The sequence below is a fragment of the Plecotus auritus genome (genome assembly GCF_963455305.1).
Source record: "Plecotus auritus genome assembly, chromosome: 10".
Classification (NCBI taxonomy): Eukaryota; Metazoa; Chordata; class Mammalia; order Chiroptera; family Vespertilionidae; genus Plecotus; species Plecotus auritus.
In genome coordinates, this window is record NC_137785.1 from 10,860,372 (window position 1) to 10,877,943 (window position 17,572).

Genomic DNA, 17,572 nt, shown 5'->3' on the forward strand with positions numbered 1-17,572 from the left:
TCTCTCTCTCTAAAAAAAAAAAAAAAATCAATAAAACATTTTTGAAAAATGGAATAGAGTCTGGCTTTTCTGTGCAATGTGTGAAATAAGCAAGCTGTCTTCACATTAAGCATTTTTTTTAAAAAAAGGCCTGATTTCATGGTAACTCTGTTTCTCTTTTGTCACTTGATAGTGTCCCTTCAGCAAGTGAGAAATACCCACTCAACTTCGGTGACCGAATCACGCCCCGTTTCTCAGGACCCTGCAGCTGGGGCTGAATCTGCTGTCCTGCTGTCCCAGCGATGAGGGTCATAGGGGCCAACCAGATCATCTGCATTTAGGCAGGACCCGGTGTGTGGTGGGGGCTCAGATGTAGCATTTTTTTACCCAGGTTTCAACTCTCCCTCCAGGCACCGCCACACTTACAGTTATTATCAAAATGACAATTATCACTTATTAAGCTCTTATAGCACAGCTAAGAGCTGAGGCTCTGGGACTCAATATCCTGGGTTCAAATCCCGGCTCTGCCACTTACTGGCTGTGTGATCTCGGGCTGGTGACTTATCCCCTCTGTGCCTGACTTCCTCATCTGTGTAAGGGGCGGGTCATAGTACTAACACCTGCCTCAGTGGGCCACTCAGAGGATTCTATGTGTTAATAATCATAGAAGGGCTTTGCACAAAGCAAGGCACGTAGTAAGCGCTCATTAAACACCAGCTGATCTCAGCAATTTGGTTAGAGGAAGGCACTGAGTCTGGACGCCGCTGAGGGAGCTGACAAGGAGGAAGAGGAAGCATGAGAGGAAAGGGGACGGGTGCTCAAAACCAGGTTCCCAGTCCAACAGGCCCACCCTCCTTGTCTGGCAAATCTCACCCATCGATGCAGAGCAACACCCACCCCCTGGCGGAGAAATGGCAGAGCCGTGCCTCCCTGAAGATCCTGGGGGCGGCGGCGGTGGGAAGGAGCCAAGGAAAGAGAATTGCTGGAAGCCCCCCTGTTCTGGGGGGAGGAGACAGATGGGGGGAGGGGACCGATGCGGGGGAGAGGGCAAATGGCAAAGAGATGGGGGATGCAGAGGGAGCAGTATGAGAAGGGAAGAGGGAGAGAAGGTGGCACAAAGAGAAAGAGAGGAGAGGATTATTAGTCAACAGCACGAGGCAGAGCAGGAGGGGAAGCCTGAACCCTGACCACAGACTTTTACAGCCAGGGCGGCGGTCCTGTTCACCTGCGTGTCCACCCGCGGAGGGCGTCAGCGTGGCTGAGGGACCGTGTCCTCTGTGAGGAACTCGTGCCGGGGGGCGGGGGGGGGGGCGGGGGGCGGGGGAAGGTCTCTTTTTCCCCGGAGGTTCCTTCTGTGTCTGTTCTGTGAGTGGCTCTTTGCCCCCTGCCCACCAGGAAGCTCGTGGACTCTCTCCACGCTCCCACCCAGTTTGTCTCTCTGAAACCTTGTTTCATCTGCTTTTCCCCGGGGCTTGCAGGATGCTGGGCATCCAGCTGTGGGCTCAGGGCAGCGGTAACAGGGATTCCTGCCACAGTAGCCCCCGTTTCCCACCCCTCCTGTGACTTGCAGCTCCTTGAGTCTGGGCTGGCCTGTGACTGCTGTGTTCAGGGGACCTGGGGGGACCCTGTGCCACGTTCCAGTCTAGGACTCAGGGGGGCTTTGCTGCTTCCACTTTCCCTCTTGGAACCCTCTGAGAGCCGGCCACAGATGGGGTGGGACATGTGAGGGGTCGCCGGGGACACCATGTGTCCGTGAACGAGGCACAGATTTTAAAGAAGTGGGGCAGGGGGTGATTTTCAGTCCGAAGGCGATGACTCTCATAGCAGGATCTGGTTTTGTTGCTGAACATCAAACACTGCGTTCCAGTCCCTCTTGTGTAAACCAGATGAGACACAGATGTCAAAGCTTTCCTTCTCGAACCAGCTCACAAGATCGAGGCGCGCCACGCCCTTGTGCCCCGTGAGTTTGTTTCGGGAACCACTCATCCTGCTCATTTTGTTCTCTTGTCTAAGTGGCATGGGCTGGCACGTCTACAACTACGCTTTTCACTTCCATCAAAGACTAAGGCAAATCGACACTTTCTGGAAACCTGGGATCGAAAAAAACTAAGATGCGGGTGCTGCCAGTTGTCTCAAATCATCTCTCAAATCTCCCCTCAGGACGGGGGGCCACCGACAAGGCTTGGAAAAGTACAGGGGCCCACCTCAAAGGCATTCGGCTCTTCTGCCCGGGCCTCCGAGAAGACTAACGGCAAATTCACACGGGCCTTTTTGGAGCAAGAAAGCTCCAACACTGTATCTCAGTCTGTTGCTACCTTCCTTCTTCCCAGGGGCCCTGAAGGGAACTTTGTGAGAAAGCAAGTCAATAGAGGTCCAGCCCTGGCCGGTTTGGCTCAGTGGATAGAGCATCGGTCTGCGGACTGAAGGGTCCCAGGTTCAATTCCGGTCAAGGGCATGTACCTTGGTTGAGGGCACATCCCCAGTAGGGAGTGTGTAGGAGGCAGCTGATCGATGTTTCTCTCTCATCGATGTTTCTAACTCTCTATCCCTCTCCCTTCCTCTCTGTAAAAAGTCAATAAAATGTATTTTAAAAATATTAAAAAATAAATAAAAAAAGTCGAGCCCAGCCCGCGTGGCTCAGTGGTTGAGCATCGACCTATGAACCAGGACGACGTCATGGTTTGATTCCCAGTCAAGGCACATGCCCGGGTTTCAGGCTTGATTCCCAGTGTGAGGGCGTCTTTTCTATCTCTCTCTCCATCTCCCTTCCTCTCTAAAATCAATAAAAACATATAAAAATAAATAAATAAAAGTCTAAAAGTTGATCTACCTGTAAAGTACTCCCTTCTGGGTTCTCTTGTTATTAATTCTTTTCCAGTCAAATCTCGTGTGTGTGTGTGTGTGTGTGTGTGTGTGTGTGTGTGTGTGTGTGTTTTGGGGGGTGATTATATGCCATCTACAAATAATGTTCTCTTTCTTTACAATGTTCACACACTTATTTTTCTCATCTGATTGCATAGGCTAGTATTGCTAAAAGAGTGTTCACAGCAGTGTTGACCATGGGCATCCTTGTCTTGTTTAAGGAGCAGTGTTTTGCCATTGAACTAGAGGCCCCATGCACAAAAATCGTGCACTGGGCGGGGGGGGGGGGGTGTGGCGGGGCCCCTCAGCCTGGCCTGCACCCTCTCGCAGTCCAGGAGCCCTCAGGGGATGTCTGCCTGCTGGCTTAGGTCTGAGGAGCAGACCTAAGCCGGCAGTCAGACATCCCTCTCGCAGTCCCGGGCTCTTGCAGTCCCAGACCCCCTTGCTCCTTACTGCCCGCTTGCAGTGGAGGCGGGAGAGGCTCCTGCCACCACCACTGTGCTCACCAGCTTGAGCCTGGCTTCTGGCTGAGCGGCATGCCCCCTGTGGGAGTGTGCTGACCACCAGGGGGCAGCTCCTGCATTGAGTGTCTGCCCCCTGGTGGTCAGTGCGTGTCATAGCGACCTGTGTTCTGCCGCTCCATCAACTTGCATTTTACCCTTTTATTATATAGGACTAGTGGCCCAGTGCACGAAATTCATGCACAGGGAGGGGTGTCCCTCAGCCTGGCCTGCACCCTCTCCAATTTGGGACATCCCTCTCGCAATCCGGGACCGCTGGCTCCTAACCACTCACCTGCCTGCCTGCCTGATCGCCCCTAACCACTCTGCATGCTGGCCTGATCACCCCCAACTGCCCCCCTCTTCAGGCCTGATCACTCCCAACCGCCCTCCCCTGCTGACCTGATCACCCCTAACTGCCTCTGCCTCGGCCCCGCCACCATGGCTTTGTCCAGAAGGACATTCAGAAGGTCTCCCGGTCTAATTAGCATATTACCCTTCTATTAGTATAGAAGAAGATAGGATGCTGGCTTGAGACATCAATCAATCACTCATTGAGAACACTACTGTGAGACCGTCTGACCTGCCTGTGTTAAGTTCTGCACCTGAGCAGACAACTCAGTCCCGGAAACAAGGTGCTCACACTGTGGGTTGGGAGAAGGGACGCCCAGAACTTCAGGGCCGGGGAAGCGGGTCCTCACCATCTTTCCAGATCTCCGCCGTCAGCCGGTCTGTGCTCTGGTGCAGCAGGGCTGCCACGTTGTCATTCAGAGGATCCATGTTTTTCATCAGCCACTCATTGGCCTTGTAGTCGACCTGAGTGGAGTCGGGCACAGGAGGGGGTGAACTTGTAGGTTCGGGGGCTCTTCTGAGTTTTCCAGGAGCCCCCCAGAAGTTCTGAGGCTCTGGCTCTGGGACTCGCCACCAGAGAGCATTGGTGCCACCTTGTGTCCATATCTTGAACTGCACCCTCCGCCAGCATGACCCCTCTCCCTGTGCTTCCTGGTCCACCCCTGACCTCGCCCACCACTTTCTTCCTTATTCATTCCACTCCAGACACACGGGCTTCCACACTGTTCCTCAAACGTGCACCCTCACTTCCACCTCAAGATTTTACCCCTGCCGCCCCCAGCCTGGGATTCCCTCGCCGTGGCATTTCCTATGGATGGCTGCTTGGGAGAATTCCAGGTTTTGCTTTGAGGCTCCCACAGAGTCACGGTCTTGACCACAACACCCTGCATATGTCCCCCCCACCAGACAGGGGCTCCTTGAGGCCAGGGCCCGGGCCTATCCCAGCCCTGCACAGGGCTAGGCACACAGGAGGTCTCAGAAAATGTTTGGGAAACTTAGTGCCAAACACAGGACACACGGGGTCCTGCCTCCCAGCCACTGTGCATGCTGTTCCCTCTGCCTGCAGAGCCCTTCCCACCCTTCACCTGTCATACATCATTTAGACCATACAGCCCACAGGCCAAATAACGTTTTATTAGAATACAGCCTTCATTTATATATTCATTTATGAACTAGAGGCCTGGTGCACAAAATTCATGCACTTGGGAGGGGGTCTCAGCCCGGCCTGCACCCTCTCGCAGTCCGGGAGCCCTCAGGGGATATCCAACTGCCAGCTTAGGCCTGATCCCCACAGGGAGCGGGCCTAAGCCGGCAGTCGGACATCCTTAGCACTGCTGCGGAGGCGGGAGAGGCTCCCGCCACTGCTGTGGCACTCGCCAGCCTGAGCCCGGCTTCTGGCTGAGCGGCGCTCCCCGCCCCCTGGGAACGCACTGACCACCAGGGGGCAGCTCCTGCATTGAACGTCTTTCCCCTGGTGGTCAGTGAGCGTTATAGCGACCAGTTGTTCCACCGTCGGGCCGAAACCGGCTCTCCAACATCCCCTGAGGGGTCCCGGATTGTGAGAGGGCGCAGGCCAGGCCGAGGGACCCCATGGATGCACCATCGGGCTGGGGAGGAACACGGGAGGTTGGCCAGCTGGGGAGGGGCCGCAGGAGGGCTCCAGGGCATGTCTGGCCCGTCTCGCTCAGTCCCAATCGGCTGGACCCCAGCAGCAAGCTAACCTACCGGTCAGAGCGTCTGCCCCCTGGTGGTCAGTGCACGTCATAGCGAGCAGTTGAGTGGCCTTAGCATATCATTAGCATATTACACTTTGATAGGTTGAACGGCTGACCGGCCACTTAGCATATTAGGCTTTTATTATATAGAGAATTACCTGTGGCTTCTTTCACACTACAGTGGCAGAAGCGAGTGGTTGTGACAGAGTGTCTGGCCCACGAAGCTGAAACTATTTACAGAAAATGTTCGCTGGCCCTTAGATTAGATTTCAGACCAAGCATTGCTCTTCTCTGTGAAACCGTCCCTGGGGTTCCCCCTCTGGGCTTTGACTTTGACACTGCCCTTAGCTGCCCCAACCAAAGCACCTATCACCTTACATTCCAATAGTTCGTATTTGTCTGCCTTTCAGATAAGGAACTCAGTGAGGACAGAAACCATGTCTGACTTGGGTCCCCAACTTTGCTCAGCATAGGGCTCAGTGCACAAAGACACATGTTTGCTGAATGAGTAGATAAAATGCACATGATTCTCCTCTTGGCGAACTCCTACCCATCCCTCAAAACCTACTGTAAAAATCCCCTCCTTGAGGAAACCATTGTTGACTTCATCAGACAGAGTCCTCACTCCTCTGGGGCTTTCCTAGCCCCTGCCCTGGCTATGTCCTGTCCCAGTGGACCTCTGGTGGCCCCTAATTTCCGTCTGCACCCTCCCCCCATCTGTAGCCAAGTGGTCTCTACTCCCACCCACATGTCCCGAGGCTGGCCCGACCCCCTACCTTGCCCGCGTAGTGCAAGACACTGAAGTCGGCCTGGTCCCGCAGGTGTCGTGGCCGCTGGAACTTGGGGTGGCCGCCCTGTTCCTGTGCCACCTTCTCTACGAAGGACTTGTCCGTGGCCTTGGGGAACCAGCACTCCTCGTCCAGCAGGGCCAGGAGTCCAGGCGGGTTGGCCTGACCATTGACAGGAAGGGGAGAGGAAGTCAGGCTACAGATACTGGGCACTTAAGCGGTGGCTAGTTTTTAGTTCTTATAACTGACACGTGGATGTCAGACGGAACATGAGAACAAGTTACAGTGATAGCCACGGACGAGCCCGTGGTTGGAGCCGGGCCCTGCAGCAGCACGTCCCAGGGTCACACAGACCTGGGTTGTTTTCTCCCTTTAACTGACGGGAAGGCCTGAGGCCGGCGGGGGCGGGCCTGGACCTCGGCCACAGGATGGTGGGGAGACGCCTGGGCGGCGGGCAGAGCTGTGGGCGGGCTCACCGGCCGCTCGATGAGGTCGATGCAGGGCTGCAGGTCGAGGCCGAAGTCCAGGAAGGTCCAGGGGATGCCCTCGCGCTGGTACTCCTCCTGCTCCAGCACGAACATGGTGTGGTTGAACAGCTGCTGCAGCTTCTCGTTCGTGTAGTTGATGCACAGCTGCTCGAAGGAGTTTAGCTGCGGGGATGAGGGGGAGCGTGAGAAGGAATGGGGGGCCCAGAGGGAGGGGACAGGGACCCAGAAGGAGGGGGACAGGGACCCAGAGGGAGGGGGACGGGGACCCAGAGGGAAGGGGACAGGGACCCAGAGAGAGGGGGATGGGGACAGGGATCCAGAGGGAGGGGGATGGAGACCCAGAGGGAGGGGGATGGATACCCAGAGGGAGGGGGACAGGGACCCAGAGGGAGGAGGATGGAGACCCAGAGGGAGGGGGATGGATACTCAGAGGGAGGGGGACGGGGACCCAGAGGGAGCGGGATGGGGACCCAGAGGGAGGGGGACGGGGACCCAGAGGGAGGGGGACGGGGACCCAGAGAAAGGGGGACGGGGACCCAGAGGGAGGGGGACGGGGACCCAGAGGGAGGGGGACGGGGACCCAGAGGGAGGGGGACGGGGACCCAGAGAGAGGGGATGGGGACCCAGAGGGAGGGGGATGGGGACCCAGAGGGAGGGGACGGGGACCCAGAAGGAGGGGGATGGAGACCCAGAGGGAGGGGGATGGAGACCCAGAGGGAGGGGACAGAGACCCAGAGGGAGGGGACGGGGACCCAGAGGGAGGAGGATGGAGACCCAGAGGGAGGGGGATGGAGACCCAGAGGGAGGGGGATGGAGACCCAGAGGGAGGGGGATGGAGACCCAGAGGGAGGGGGTTGGAGACCCAGAGGGAGGGGACGGAGACCCAGAGGGAGGGGACGGGGACCCAGAGGGAGGGGACGGGGACCCAGAGGGAGGGGGATGGAGACCCAGAGGGAGGGGACGGAGACCCAGAGGGAGGGGACGGGGACCCAGAGGGAGGGGACGGGGACCCAGAGGGAGGGGGAGGGGGACCCAGAGGGAGGGGATGGAGACCCAGAGGGAGGGGACGGGGACCCAGAGGGAGGGGGAGGGGGCAGCGTGATGGGGCTGGCACAGAGCGCGGACCTGGAAGATCTCGAAGCCAGCGATGTCCAGGATGCCCAGGAAGGAGGCGCCCTGCCGGGGGCTGCGGTCCAGGGCCCGGTTGAGGCGCAGGACCAGCCAGCGGAAGAGGCGCTCATAGGTGGCCTTGGCCAGGGCTTCCAGCGCGAAGTCAGCCTGCATGCGGGACAGGATGCACAGTGAGGGCCCGGCCTGCACACCGTGGCCCCAGCCGGTCCTCGGAGGCCCCCACCCCCATGGTTCAAGAATGAGGTCAGGAACAACAGCCGACAGTTACTCGGGACTCGAGCCCTGCTGTGTGAAACGCTCGGGGCTCATTAGTCCATTAGTCCTCCCGCTACTCCTTGAACCAGCCAGACAGCATAACAGTCAGGGTGGACTCTGGAGCCTGCCAACCTGGGTGTGAATCCTGGCTCTGCCGTTAGAGGCTGTGTCACCTCGGGCATGTGAATAAACCTCTCTGTGCCTCAATTTCCTCCTGGTCAGTGTGAGCTCCAGCCTCTGGTCCCCATCTCCCCCTCTGTGTCTTCATCCTAGCACCTCGGTGCCCAGCCTGGGGCAGGCAGAGGCCTCTACCCAAGAGCTGGACCCGCAAACCTCCAGCCCATGTTTACTTCTTTCCTCTCCCGCCACTGCGAGCCCGTCTCAGCCTCATTGTCATTTGCTCGGATTATGGCAGCAGCCTCGTCATGACTCGCTGCTTACGCCATGCCCCCTGCACTCAATTCTCCACATAGAAGATAAGGAGACTTTGCCCGGCCAGCGTGGCTCAGTGGTTGAATGTCGACCCGTGAACCAGGAGGTCATGGTTTGATTCCCCGTCAGGCACATGTCCGGGCTCCATCCCCAGTAGGGGGTGTGCAGGAGGCAGCCGATCAATGATTCTCTCTCATCATTGATGTTTCTATCTCTCTCTCCTCTCCCTTCCTCTCTGAAACCAATAAAACTATTTTTTATAAGAAGATAAGAAGCCCTAGCCGGGTTGGCTCAGTGAATAGAGCATCGGCCTGCGGACCAAAGGGTACGGGGTTCAATTCTAGTCAAGGGCATGTACCTGGGTTGCAGGCTCCTCCCCCACCCGGGCTCTGCTCAGGGCTCGTGCAGGAGGCAACCAATCGATGTGTTTCTCTCACATCAATGTTTCTCTCAGTCTTTCCCTCTCTCTCTCACTCTGTCTAAAAATCAATGGGAAAATATCCTCGAATGAAGATTAACCAAAAAATAAATAAATAAATAAAAAATAAAGAAGGAGGAGGAGGAGGAGGAGGAGAAGGAGGAGGAGGAGAGGAGATTTTTACAAAAAACAGAGTCAACTTGCTCCCTGGCTTAAACCATCGCTGGCCTCCTACTGCACTTTTAGTAAGTCACCTCCTTACTGTCGCCTCTAAGACCCTGTATGATCTGTCCCCTCCCAACCTCTCTGCCTGCAGCTTCAACCACCCTCTTCCCCACTCTCTAGCCTCCCTGACCTCCTTAATGTTCCCAAATTGCAAGCTTGTTCCAACCCCAGGGCCTTTGCACGGGCTGTTCCCTCTGCCTTGAACCGTCCAGGTCTCAACTTGAACATCACCTCCCCGGAGAGGACCTTCCTGACCGCCCTGGCCCTCTCCTTCATGGAAGGCATCTCCGTCTTGAAGCATCCTGTTTATCTCTCATTATCTGTGTTCCTACCACTGCTTTTATCCCCAGCACCCAGACCAGGGCCATAACTGGGCGAACACCCCGTAACTGGGCGAACACCCAGCAAAAGTTGGTTGAGTGAGCGAGGAAAAACGGCATAAGCCACTGAGACCCGGGACCTTGGCTGGGGTTCTCCCCATCCCGCCCCCCCCCCCCCCCGCACCAGCACCGCCCACCTGCTCCTTGGTCTGCGCTTTCTGCACGTAGTCCCGGCCAACTTTGATGCGGGGGGTGAGCAGGGCGCGCGAGAAGTCCGTCACCCCCAGTCCCAGCAGGCGGCAGAGCTTCTGGGCAGCTGAGGACAGACAGGCACCCAGACCCCTCAGCACCAGCAAGGGGCACTCCCCCCCGCCACCCCGCTGTGGGGAACAGAAGCCCCGCCTTTCCCACTACGGGCATCTCAGGTCCTAAAAGTGAGCACCCCCTTGCCCTAGCCGGCTTGGCTCAGTGGGTAGAGCATCCGCCTGTGGACAGAAGGGTGCCGGGTTCCATTCAGGTCAAGGGCACATGCCCTGTTCTGGGCTCGATCCCCACTAGGGGGCGTGTAGGAGGCAGCCAATGGATGATTCTCATCATTGATGTTTCTATCTCTCTCTCTCTCCCTTCCTCTCTGAAATCAATAAAAATATATTAAGACAATAATAATAAAGCAGAGCTATTTCCAGTTGGATAGAAAATAGAATATCAACTATAATTCTGCTTTTGAAAGGCAAAAATAATATATATGCAAGCCAGGAGGAGATATGCCCAATGCTAAAGGCAGGGTGGGCTGGGATGCCCCGGGACCCTGCTCCGCCCCTGCCACCCCCATGCCCTCTCCCCTCCCCCAGCCCCCGTTGGCACGCTGGTGACGGTCAAACTTTGAACAGGGATCGCACCTTTTATAACCAGGAAGACGGTGGGAAAGGCTATTTTGGAAAAGACTCAGCCAAGGGCGGGATCTGAGAGCGCCCGGCTGGGCCGGGATGCTCTGTGGGTGCGACAGGGAATGTGGTCACGTGGATGGGCAGCAGGCAGGGGGCATCACCTGTGTTGTCAGGCATGGAGGCCTGGTCAGTGTTTCGTTCTCGCTTCAGGACGATGTTGCCAAACTGGAGCACGGCCGAGACCATCCGCAGCATGGCTAGGGGCGGCAGAGAGAGAGGTCACCGCGGCTCTAGACCCTGTGGTGGTCTTTGCTACCCCTTAGACACGGAGCTTCAAAACCCTGTCAGCCCGGCTGGGTGGCGCGTGGCTCAGTGGTTGAGCGTCCACCCAGGAACCAAGAGGTCACCGGTTCGATTCCCATTTAGAGCACAGGCCAGGGTTGAGGGCTGGATCCCCAGGAGGCAGCCGATCGATCGTTGATGTTTCTATCTCTCTAGCCCTCTCCCTTCCTCTTTCTCTAAAAATCAATAAAAACATATTTAAAAAATAAATAAAAAACCCTATGTCAGATCACACCACCACCTTCAGCTGCCTCCTGCACACTGGGGGATGTGCCCGCAACAAAGGTACATGCCCTTGACCGGAATCGAACCTGGAACCCCTCAGTCTGCAGGCCGATGCTCTATCCACTGAGCCAAACCCGTTAGGGCTCACCTTGAGCTTAAAATCCACCTATGACACCAGGCAGCCTTAAAGCACACAAATGGACAGATGCATTGTGCATTTTGTGTTCAGGTTCGCTGTATCACCATTTGGTGTCTGCTCAGCTGTCTGTTTCATAAAGCGATGCGTGTAAGATTTTAAAGGACTTAGAGAAATGAATGAGCAATATGGAAAGATTTTTAAAATACCGAGTGAAAGCTGCGAGGTGAGGAGGGTGTATGGGGCACAGTCTATGTGAAAAAGGCAGGAAATGGCAAGTACAGCTGATTCTCGTTATTTGCAGTAATGTTCTATGGAGTCACCGAAAAGACGGAAAGAGGGGCAAATACAGGGTTCGGGTCCCGGTAGCCTCCGGTCACATGTTCATCAACCAGGCAATACATCACCTTGTTTTATGTTTGTTTCTGTTTAAAGATACCTTAGTGGCCCTAACCGGTTTGGCTCAGTGGATAGAGCATCGGCCTGCAGACTGAAAGGTCCCAGGTTCGATTCCGGTCAAGGGCATGTACCTTGGTTGCCGGCACATCCCCAGTGGGATGTGTGCAGGAGGCAGCTGATGGATGTTTCTCTCTCATCGATGTTTCTGACTCTCTATCCCTCTCCCTTCCTCTCTGTAAAAAATCAATAAAAAATATTTAAAGATACCTTAGTGCCCAGCCGGCATGGCTCAGTGGTTGAGAGTCCACCTATGAACCAGGAGGTCACAGTTCGATTCCCGGTCAGGGCACACGTCCGGGTTGTGGGCTCCATCCCCAGTAGGGGGGCGTGCAGGAGGCAGCCAATCAGTGATTCTCTCTCATCATTGATGTTTCTATCTCTCTCTCCTTCTCCCTTCCTCTCTGACATCAATAAAAACATATTAAAAAAAAAAAAAAAAGAATTGCCCACATCCTGTGTAACTCCTAAATGTCCCATTGGGCAGTCACATCTGTGAAGTAATGGTTTGCAGTGATCTGACAAGAATCCCTTCTGTTTTAAGTGTAAACACATAAGCATTTGGTTTGAATACACAGTGAATTTCCCAGGGTGGAGGGGGCACTGTCTAATCGGAGGAAAGACTGTTGTTGCTTTTGTTCAGAATTTTATGTAGATTTGGCCAGCGTTTCAGAGCCCTCTGGCTTCCAACAGCAAAGCTGTGCCTGGCATTTGAGTCGCCCGTGTAGCACGCCTACAGCAGGCTGCCCTGGGCGTCCCGAGGGCGACCTAGAGGTACCCGCGGCCTCTCTGGGAAGGATCCAGGGCTGGCCTTGCAGCCACACTGGGTGAGTCCCGGGCAGATGCCCCACCTCCCTGGACCTCTGTCTCCTTTTGTCAAAAGGACAATCTATGAAAAGGTGACCCGCTGGCTCCACTCCTTGTACTAGTAAGTGAAACACAAAATCCAGCAAAAAGCTCACAAAGGTTGTGCCAGCGAGCAGGCACCAGGAATGGGAACTAGCGCCACCTACTGGCCGGTGATGAGGTTGATTCTCTACAATTAAAATTAACAGGAGGCGGGGTCAGAGGGGAAACCCAAAAACCCACGAGTGGGTACCTGCTGGTTCTGAGGCCAGGTGCCCAGGGGTCATTACCCTCTGCTCTACTTGCACACGTGTTTGAAATTTCCCATAATAACGAGATAATAAAAATGTTCAGCAATAAAAAGGAGTGATGCTTGGATACAGGCTACCTTATGGGTGCACTGGGAAACTCATGCTGAGTGACAAGCCAGCCACAACGGGCCTCTATGATTCCATTGACAGGACTGGCCCGGGATGGGCAAATCCGCAGACAGGAAGCCTGCGAGTGGCTGGCGGGGCTGCTGGAGAGAACGGGCGGGTGACAGCAAAGGGCCTCCTTGGGCCACGGAAACGTCTAACATCGACGCACACCTCTGCGAATGCACTGAAGGCCACGGATTTGTACCCTTGAACTAGGTGAAGGGCTGGATAGGTCAATTACATCTCACGAAGGCTGGTAAATGTGTAAATGGGATAAAGACAAAACCTGCATCTCTCCCTGGATCCCCCATATCTCTTCTAAGAACTGAGCCTCAGACCTGTTCACACATGAGCAGGAAGACCGAGGGACATGGGTATTCAGGGCATTTTTTCGGTCATTCAATAGCAGGGGGATGTAATCGCCCCAAGGGTCTGCCTCCAAGGAACAGGATTTGGAAAAAAGACTCATAGTTCATCTAAACAATGAAAACTGCCCTGGCCCAGTGGCTCGGAAGGTTGCCAGTTCAATCCCCAGTCAGGGTGGGTACGGGAGGCAACTAATCAATGTTTCTCTCGCACATCAATATTTCTCTCTCTCTCTCTAAAAATCAGTAAACACATATCCTCAGGTGAGGATTAAAAAATATCCTATATAATAAAATCTCTATGACATACACTCACCACCAGGGGGCAGACGCTCAACGCAGAAGGTGCCCTAGCCCGCATGCCCCAGGCCAGCCAAGGCAGGTGCCAGCGGGGGCCCTCGATTGCCCCGCCAGTCGCCCCACAGATCGGCCCTGATCACCGGCCAGGCCTAGGGACCCTAACCATGCACGAATTTCGTGCACTGGGCCTCTAGTATATTTATAAACAATGAAAACTTACGCAGCCACGAAAAAGGACTGAAGTTCGCCTACGCGGACTAAAACACAAGGATGGCCAAAATGTATTGTTTGGTGGGAAAAGTGGGGAGCAAAGCCCCCGAGCACTGGGCAATGAGCTGACTAACCCCTGCACCGCCTGGGACCCGACCTGGGGCTGACATGCCAGATGGTTTTCACCTGCTGGTCGGGCATCTCAGGTGTCTTGGGAGGAAGGTCAGGGGGCGGGGCCCACCTGGAGCAACGCTGTGCGGGACATTTTAAATCAGCAGAGAAACATCTTAACATTTGAATCACCCGGTCAGCTGAGCACCAGCCCTCGGGCTAGAGAATGCCTGTCGTGGTGGAAAAAATATGTGCGTCTTTTCTAAGTTACCTAAACTATTTCTAGAAGGTGAAGCAGGAAGCTTAATGGTGCGAAATTCAGGTGGGGGGGTGGGTAGAGGAGGGTTTAGGAGACTTGGTTTTCCCAGGACGACCTTTGGCCTCATTCACCTGTCACTGCGTGCCATTTGTTGTGCCGAGAGGGTTATTTGAGGTGACATGTGTCAGGAGGTCAGGCGGAACCTGAGGGGCCAGGCAGGAGGCCCAGGCCCCCACCATCTGAATCTGTTTGCCGGCTGCCCAGGGAGGAGAGCGGAGACGGGCAGGCGGGAGTTGTGCAACCATGGTTGGGAAACGCGGCAGGGGTGGCCGGGGACCTGTGTCAATGCGCCCCGGGAGGCGCCTGTTTGCAGCCCGGGGAGGCGGCCAAGCTGGCTCTCGGTCGGTCTGCAGCCCTCCCACCAACAGCGGCTCCCGGGGCCTCCCACAGCGCCAGGGACCAGAGGAGAAGGAGGCCGGCCCGGCCCTGCCCTGCCCTGGAAATCAGGGTCTTTCTCCTGGCCTCGGTGAAAAAACCACAGGCCACCCAAACCACACAACCTCAGGCTGCCGCCGAAACATGGCGGAGGTCAACCTCTATCTCAGTGGTTCTCAGCCTCCCTAATGCCGCGACCCTTTAATACAGTTCCTCATGTTGTGGTGACCCCCAACCATAAAACTATTCTGGTTGCTCCTTCATAACTGTAATTTTGCTACTGTTATGAATCGTAATGTAAATATCTGTGTTTTCCGAGGGTCTTAGGCGACCCCTGACAGCGGTTCTCAACCTGTGGGTCGCAACCCCTTTCACAGGGGTCGCCTAAGACCATCGGAAAACACAGATATTTACATTACGATTCATAACAGTAGCAAAATTACAGTTATGAAGGAGCAACAAAAATAATTTTATGGTTGGAGGTCACCACAACATGAGGAGCTGTATTAGAGGGTCGCGGCATTAGGAAGGCTGAGATCCACTGGGCTAGATGCTTGTTATGGGAGGAATCACGCCCTCCCCACAAGAGGCATGTTGAAGCCCTAAGCCCAGGGCTCCCCAGAATGTGGCCGCATTTGGGTGTTGGATCATGGCGGGTGTGATCGCTTCAGTTAAGACGAGGTCACAGTGGGCCCCTAATCCAGTGCGACGGGGTGGGCGTCCCGACACGAGGCGGAAGTGGCACACACAGGTGTGCGCATGGGGAGAGCGCCGTGTGAACACAGAGGCAGATCAGGTGACGCTCCTACAGGCCCAGGAACTGGGCAGGTTGCCAGGAAACCACCAGAAGCGAGGGGAGGGGCAGGGGACAGATTCTCCCAGGACCAGCCGACGCTGCCCACGCCTGGTCGCCTGGTCTCCTGGCCGCCACAATGGGACACAGTCCATTCCTGCCGTTTGAGGGGCTCGGTGTGGGGTCCTTCGTTATGGTGGCCTTAGCGAATATAGCCCTGCTGCAGGACTAGGGTCAAAACATACTGTTTGGTGACAAGTTCAGGGGCAAACCAGCATCACACAAGGTGATGATCTGAGTATTCCACACTCACAACAACACCATTTTCCCTGCACCCTCGCCTCAGCCCCCTCCCGACCTCCAGTCTCTCCTCCACATGGCCCAGAGCTGCCCCTGGAGTTCTCCAAGGCCTCTCAGAGCCCCCAGGACAAGCCCCAGCCCCTCCTCAGGCTGGAATCTGAGGCCCCGCCTGCCTCTGCAGCTCCATCCCTCGCTCCCCTCTATCACATACTAGACGGAAGTTTCACCCCTCAAACATGCCATGCCTTCCCTGCCCCAGGGCCTTTGCACAGGCTGCTCCCCTGCTTGAAACGTTCTTTCCTGATGTCACCAATGCTCACTCCCTGGGCTCCCCCAGGCCTTTGCTCACCATCTCCGTGGGCCCCTCCTGACCCCCTACTTAAAGCTGTCCCTCCTCCCCACTCCATCCCTTGTTCTATTTTCCTCCCTGGCATTCATCGCCTTCTTGGAGAGCATCAAATTCCTTATTTATCTGGATTGTAGTTCTCCTTTAGCCAGTCTCCCGGAGGCAGGAATGCTTATCAGTCTCATACCCAGTGTGTGCACACAGTACTTGCTCAATAAACGCTTGAGCAAATAATCCAAGGAATGAAATGACCAGCCCTCCCCGCCCCCCCGTCCCCCGCCTGCCCATGCAGAGCCCACCCCGCCCCTTCACGGGCCCAGGGCACACTCACAGGTGATTTCCTCGTGGGTGAATCCCAGGACACGCAGGGACTCCAGCGTCTCCTGGAAGAGCTCGCGCTCCTGGCCGGGGGAGGACGCAGGCCCGTTGGTGAGGAAGCGGTAGTGGGAGCAAGGCTCCAGGAGGAGGTCGGCTGCAGGGGAAGGAGTGGAGGCCAAGGTCAAGGGCGAACGGTGGAGGTCGACTCACATCCCAGCTTCCTCAGAGGCCACCCCAGGCCAGGCCCTTCCCCACTGGGACCCTCAGTCTCCACCTCAGTTAAACGAGCGAGGGCTGTTTGGACTGGGGGTGGAGGGGGTGCGTACTTAGCACATCTTAGACCGCTAATCTTCCCTCCTTCCATAGGGATTCTCCTGTGCTGGGGTTGCCCAGAGCGGGCAGGAGCCGCTGGTCGGCAGAAGCAATGGGCCCGAGGGGTCCCGAGTTAGCGGAAGCCATGGCAGGGGCAGCAGCAGAGGGCGTGTGGCTCAGAAGCCACCGTGAGCGGGAGCTTGGGTGAGGGGGGGCAGGAGCCAGAATGAGAGGGAGACTGGGCAGCGGGGACACCGGCAGGAGGAGTCGGAGCGGGAGGAGCGGGAGCGAGAGGCAGGAGAATCTCAGGCAGCAGCGGAGCGAGGAGAGCCGTGAAGCCGCCCAGACCAGGACCACAGGGACCACGAGGCCGCGGGAGCCACAGCAAAGCTGGAGTCACACCCGCTGGAGTGAGCAGAGAGAAGTGAGCGTGAGCAGGGGCCATGTGGCCACGGGGTCAGTGTGATCAAGACCCGGGAGACAGCAGGGCCAGAGGGCAGCGTGGGCCGGGGCGGGTGGCGGGACTCTGTGGGCAGAAGTTGTGAGGTGACAGGAACCAGGAGCCGTGGGATCCAGGAGGCGACAGCATCCACTGCCCAGCAGGAGCCGGACAGGCACCAGGGCCCCCCCTTCCTCCTCCCACGCCTCCTCCCGGGCCCAACAGCAACACGGACCCTTGAGCTGCTCGCCCGCACCGCCCAGCAGCTGGTAGAAGATGTGGAAGCTGCACTCGTCCTTGGCCTGGCGGATGGCCCGCGACTTCTCCAGCAGATCTGGGTGGAGCGAGTCAAGGTGCTACAGAAGAGGGAGGAGGGGACCCCGCCCGGCACCCTCGATCCCCTTGGCCCCCCTGCTATCCGTTAAGGCGGTGGAGTCCTTCACAGCCCCCCCGGGGGCCCTGCCACTAACTGGATGAGCGGCCTTGAGCATGTCACTGAAGCCCTGTGCCTCAGTTTCCCCATCTGTGAAAGGGGCTTGATCACAACACCCATCAACGAGTCGCTGGGAGGGTAAACGAGTTACAGTAAGAGTATCTCCTGCCATCATT

At 56.4% G+C, this 17,572-nt stretch overlaps 1 protein-coding gene across 7 annotated transcripts in view; it reads right to left on the minus strand.

The window, feature by feature from the left end:
• Positions 1-17,572, minus strand: part of MYH14 (myosin heavy chain 14) — a 124,860-nt gene that overhangs the window by 43,791 nt on the left and 63,497 nt on the right. For 4 of the 7 annotated variants that reach the window (XM_080643665.1, XM_080643667.1, XM_080643664.1 and 1 more), the window contains 9 exons: positions 17,199-17,297; positions 16,226-16,366; positions 10,513-10,608; positions 9,662-9,780; positions 7,809-7,961; positions 6,672-6,845; positions 6,184-6,357; positions 4,043-4,157; positions 877-978 (listed from right to left, as the gene is read on the minus strand). In XM_080643665.1, the coding sequence (XP_080499791.1) occupies positions 877-978; positions 4,043-4,157; positions 6,184-6,357; positions 6,672-6,845; positions 7,809-7,961; positions 9,662-9,780; positions 10,513-10,608; positions 16,226-16,366; positions 17,199-17,297 (1,173 nt within the window). The remainder of the gene's footprint in view (positions 1-876; positions 979-4,042; positions 4,158-6,183; positions 6,358-6,671; positions 6,846-7,808; positions 7,962-9,661; positions 9,781-10,512; positions 10,609-16,225; positions 16,367-17,198; positions 17,298-17,572) is intronic. The other 3 variants (XM_080643670.1, XM_080643668.1, XM_080643669.1) reach the window with 1 other exon arrangement.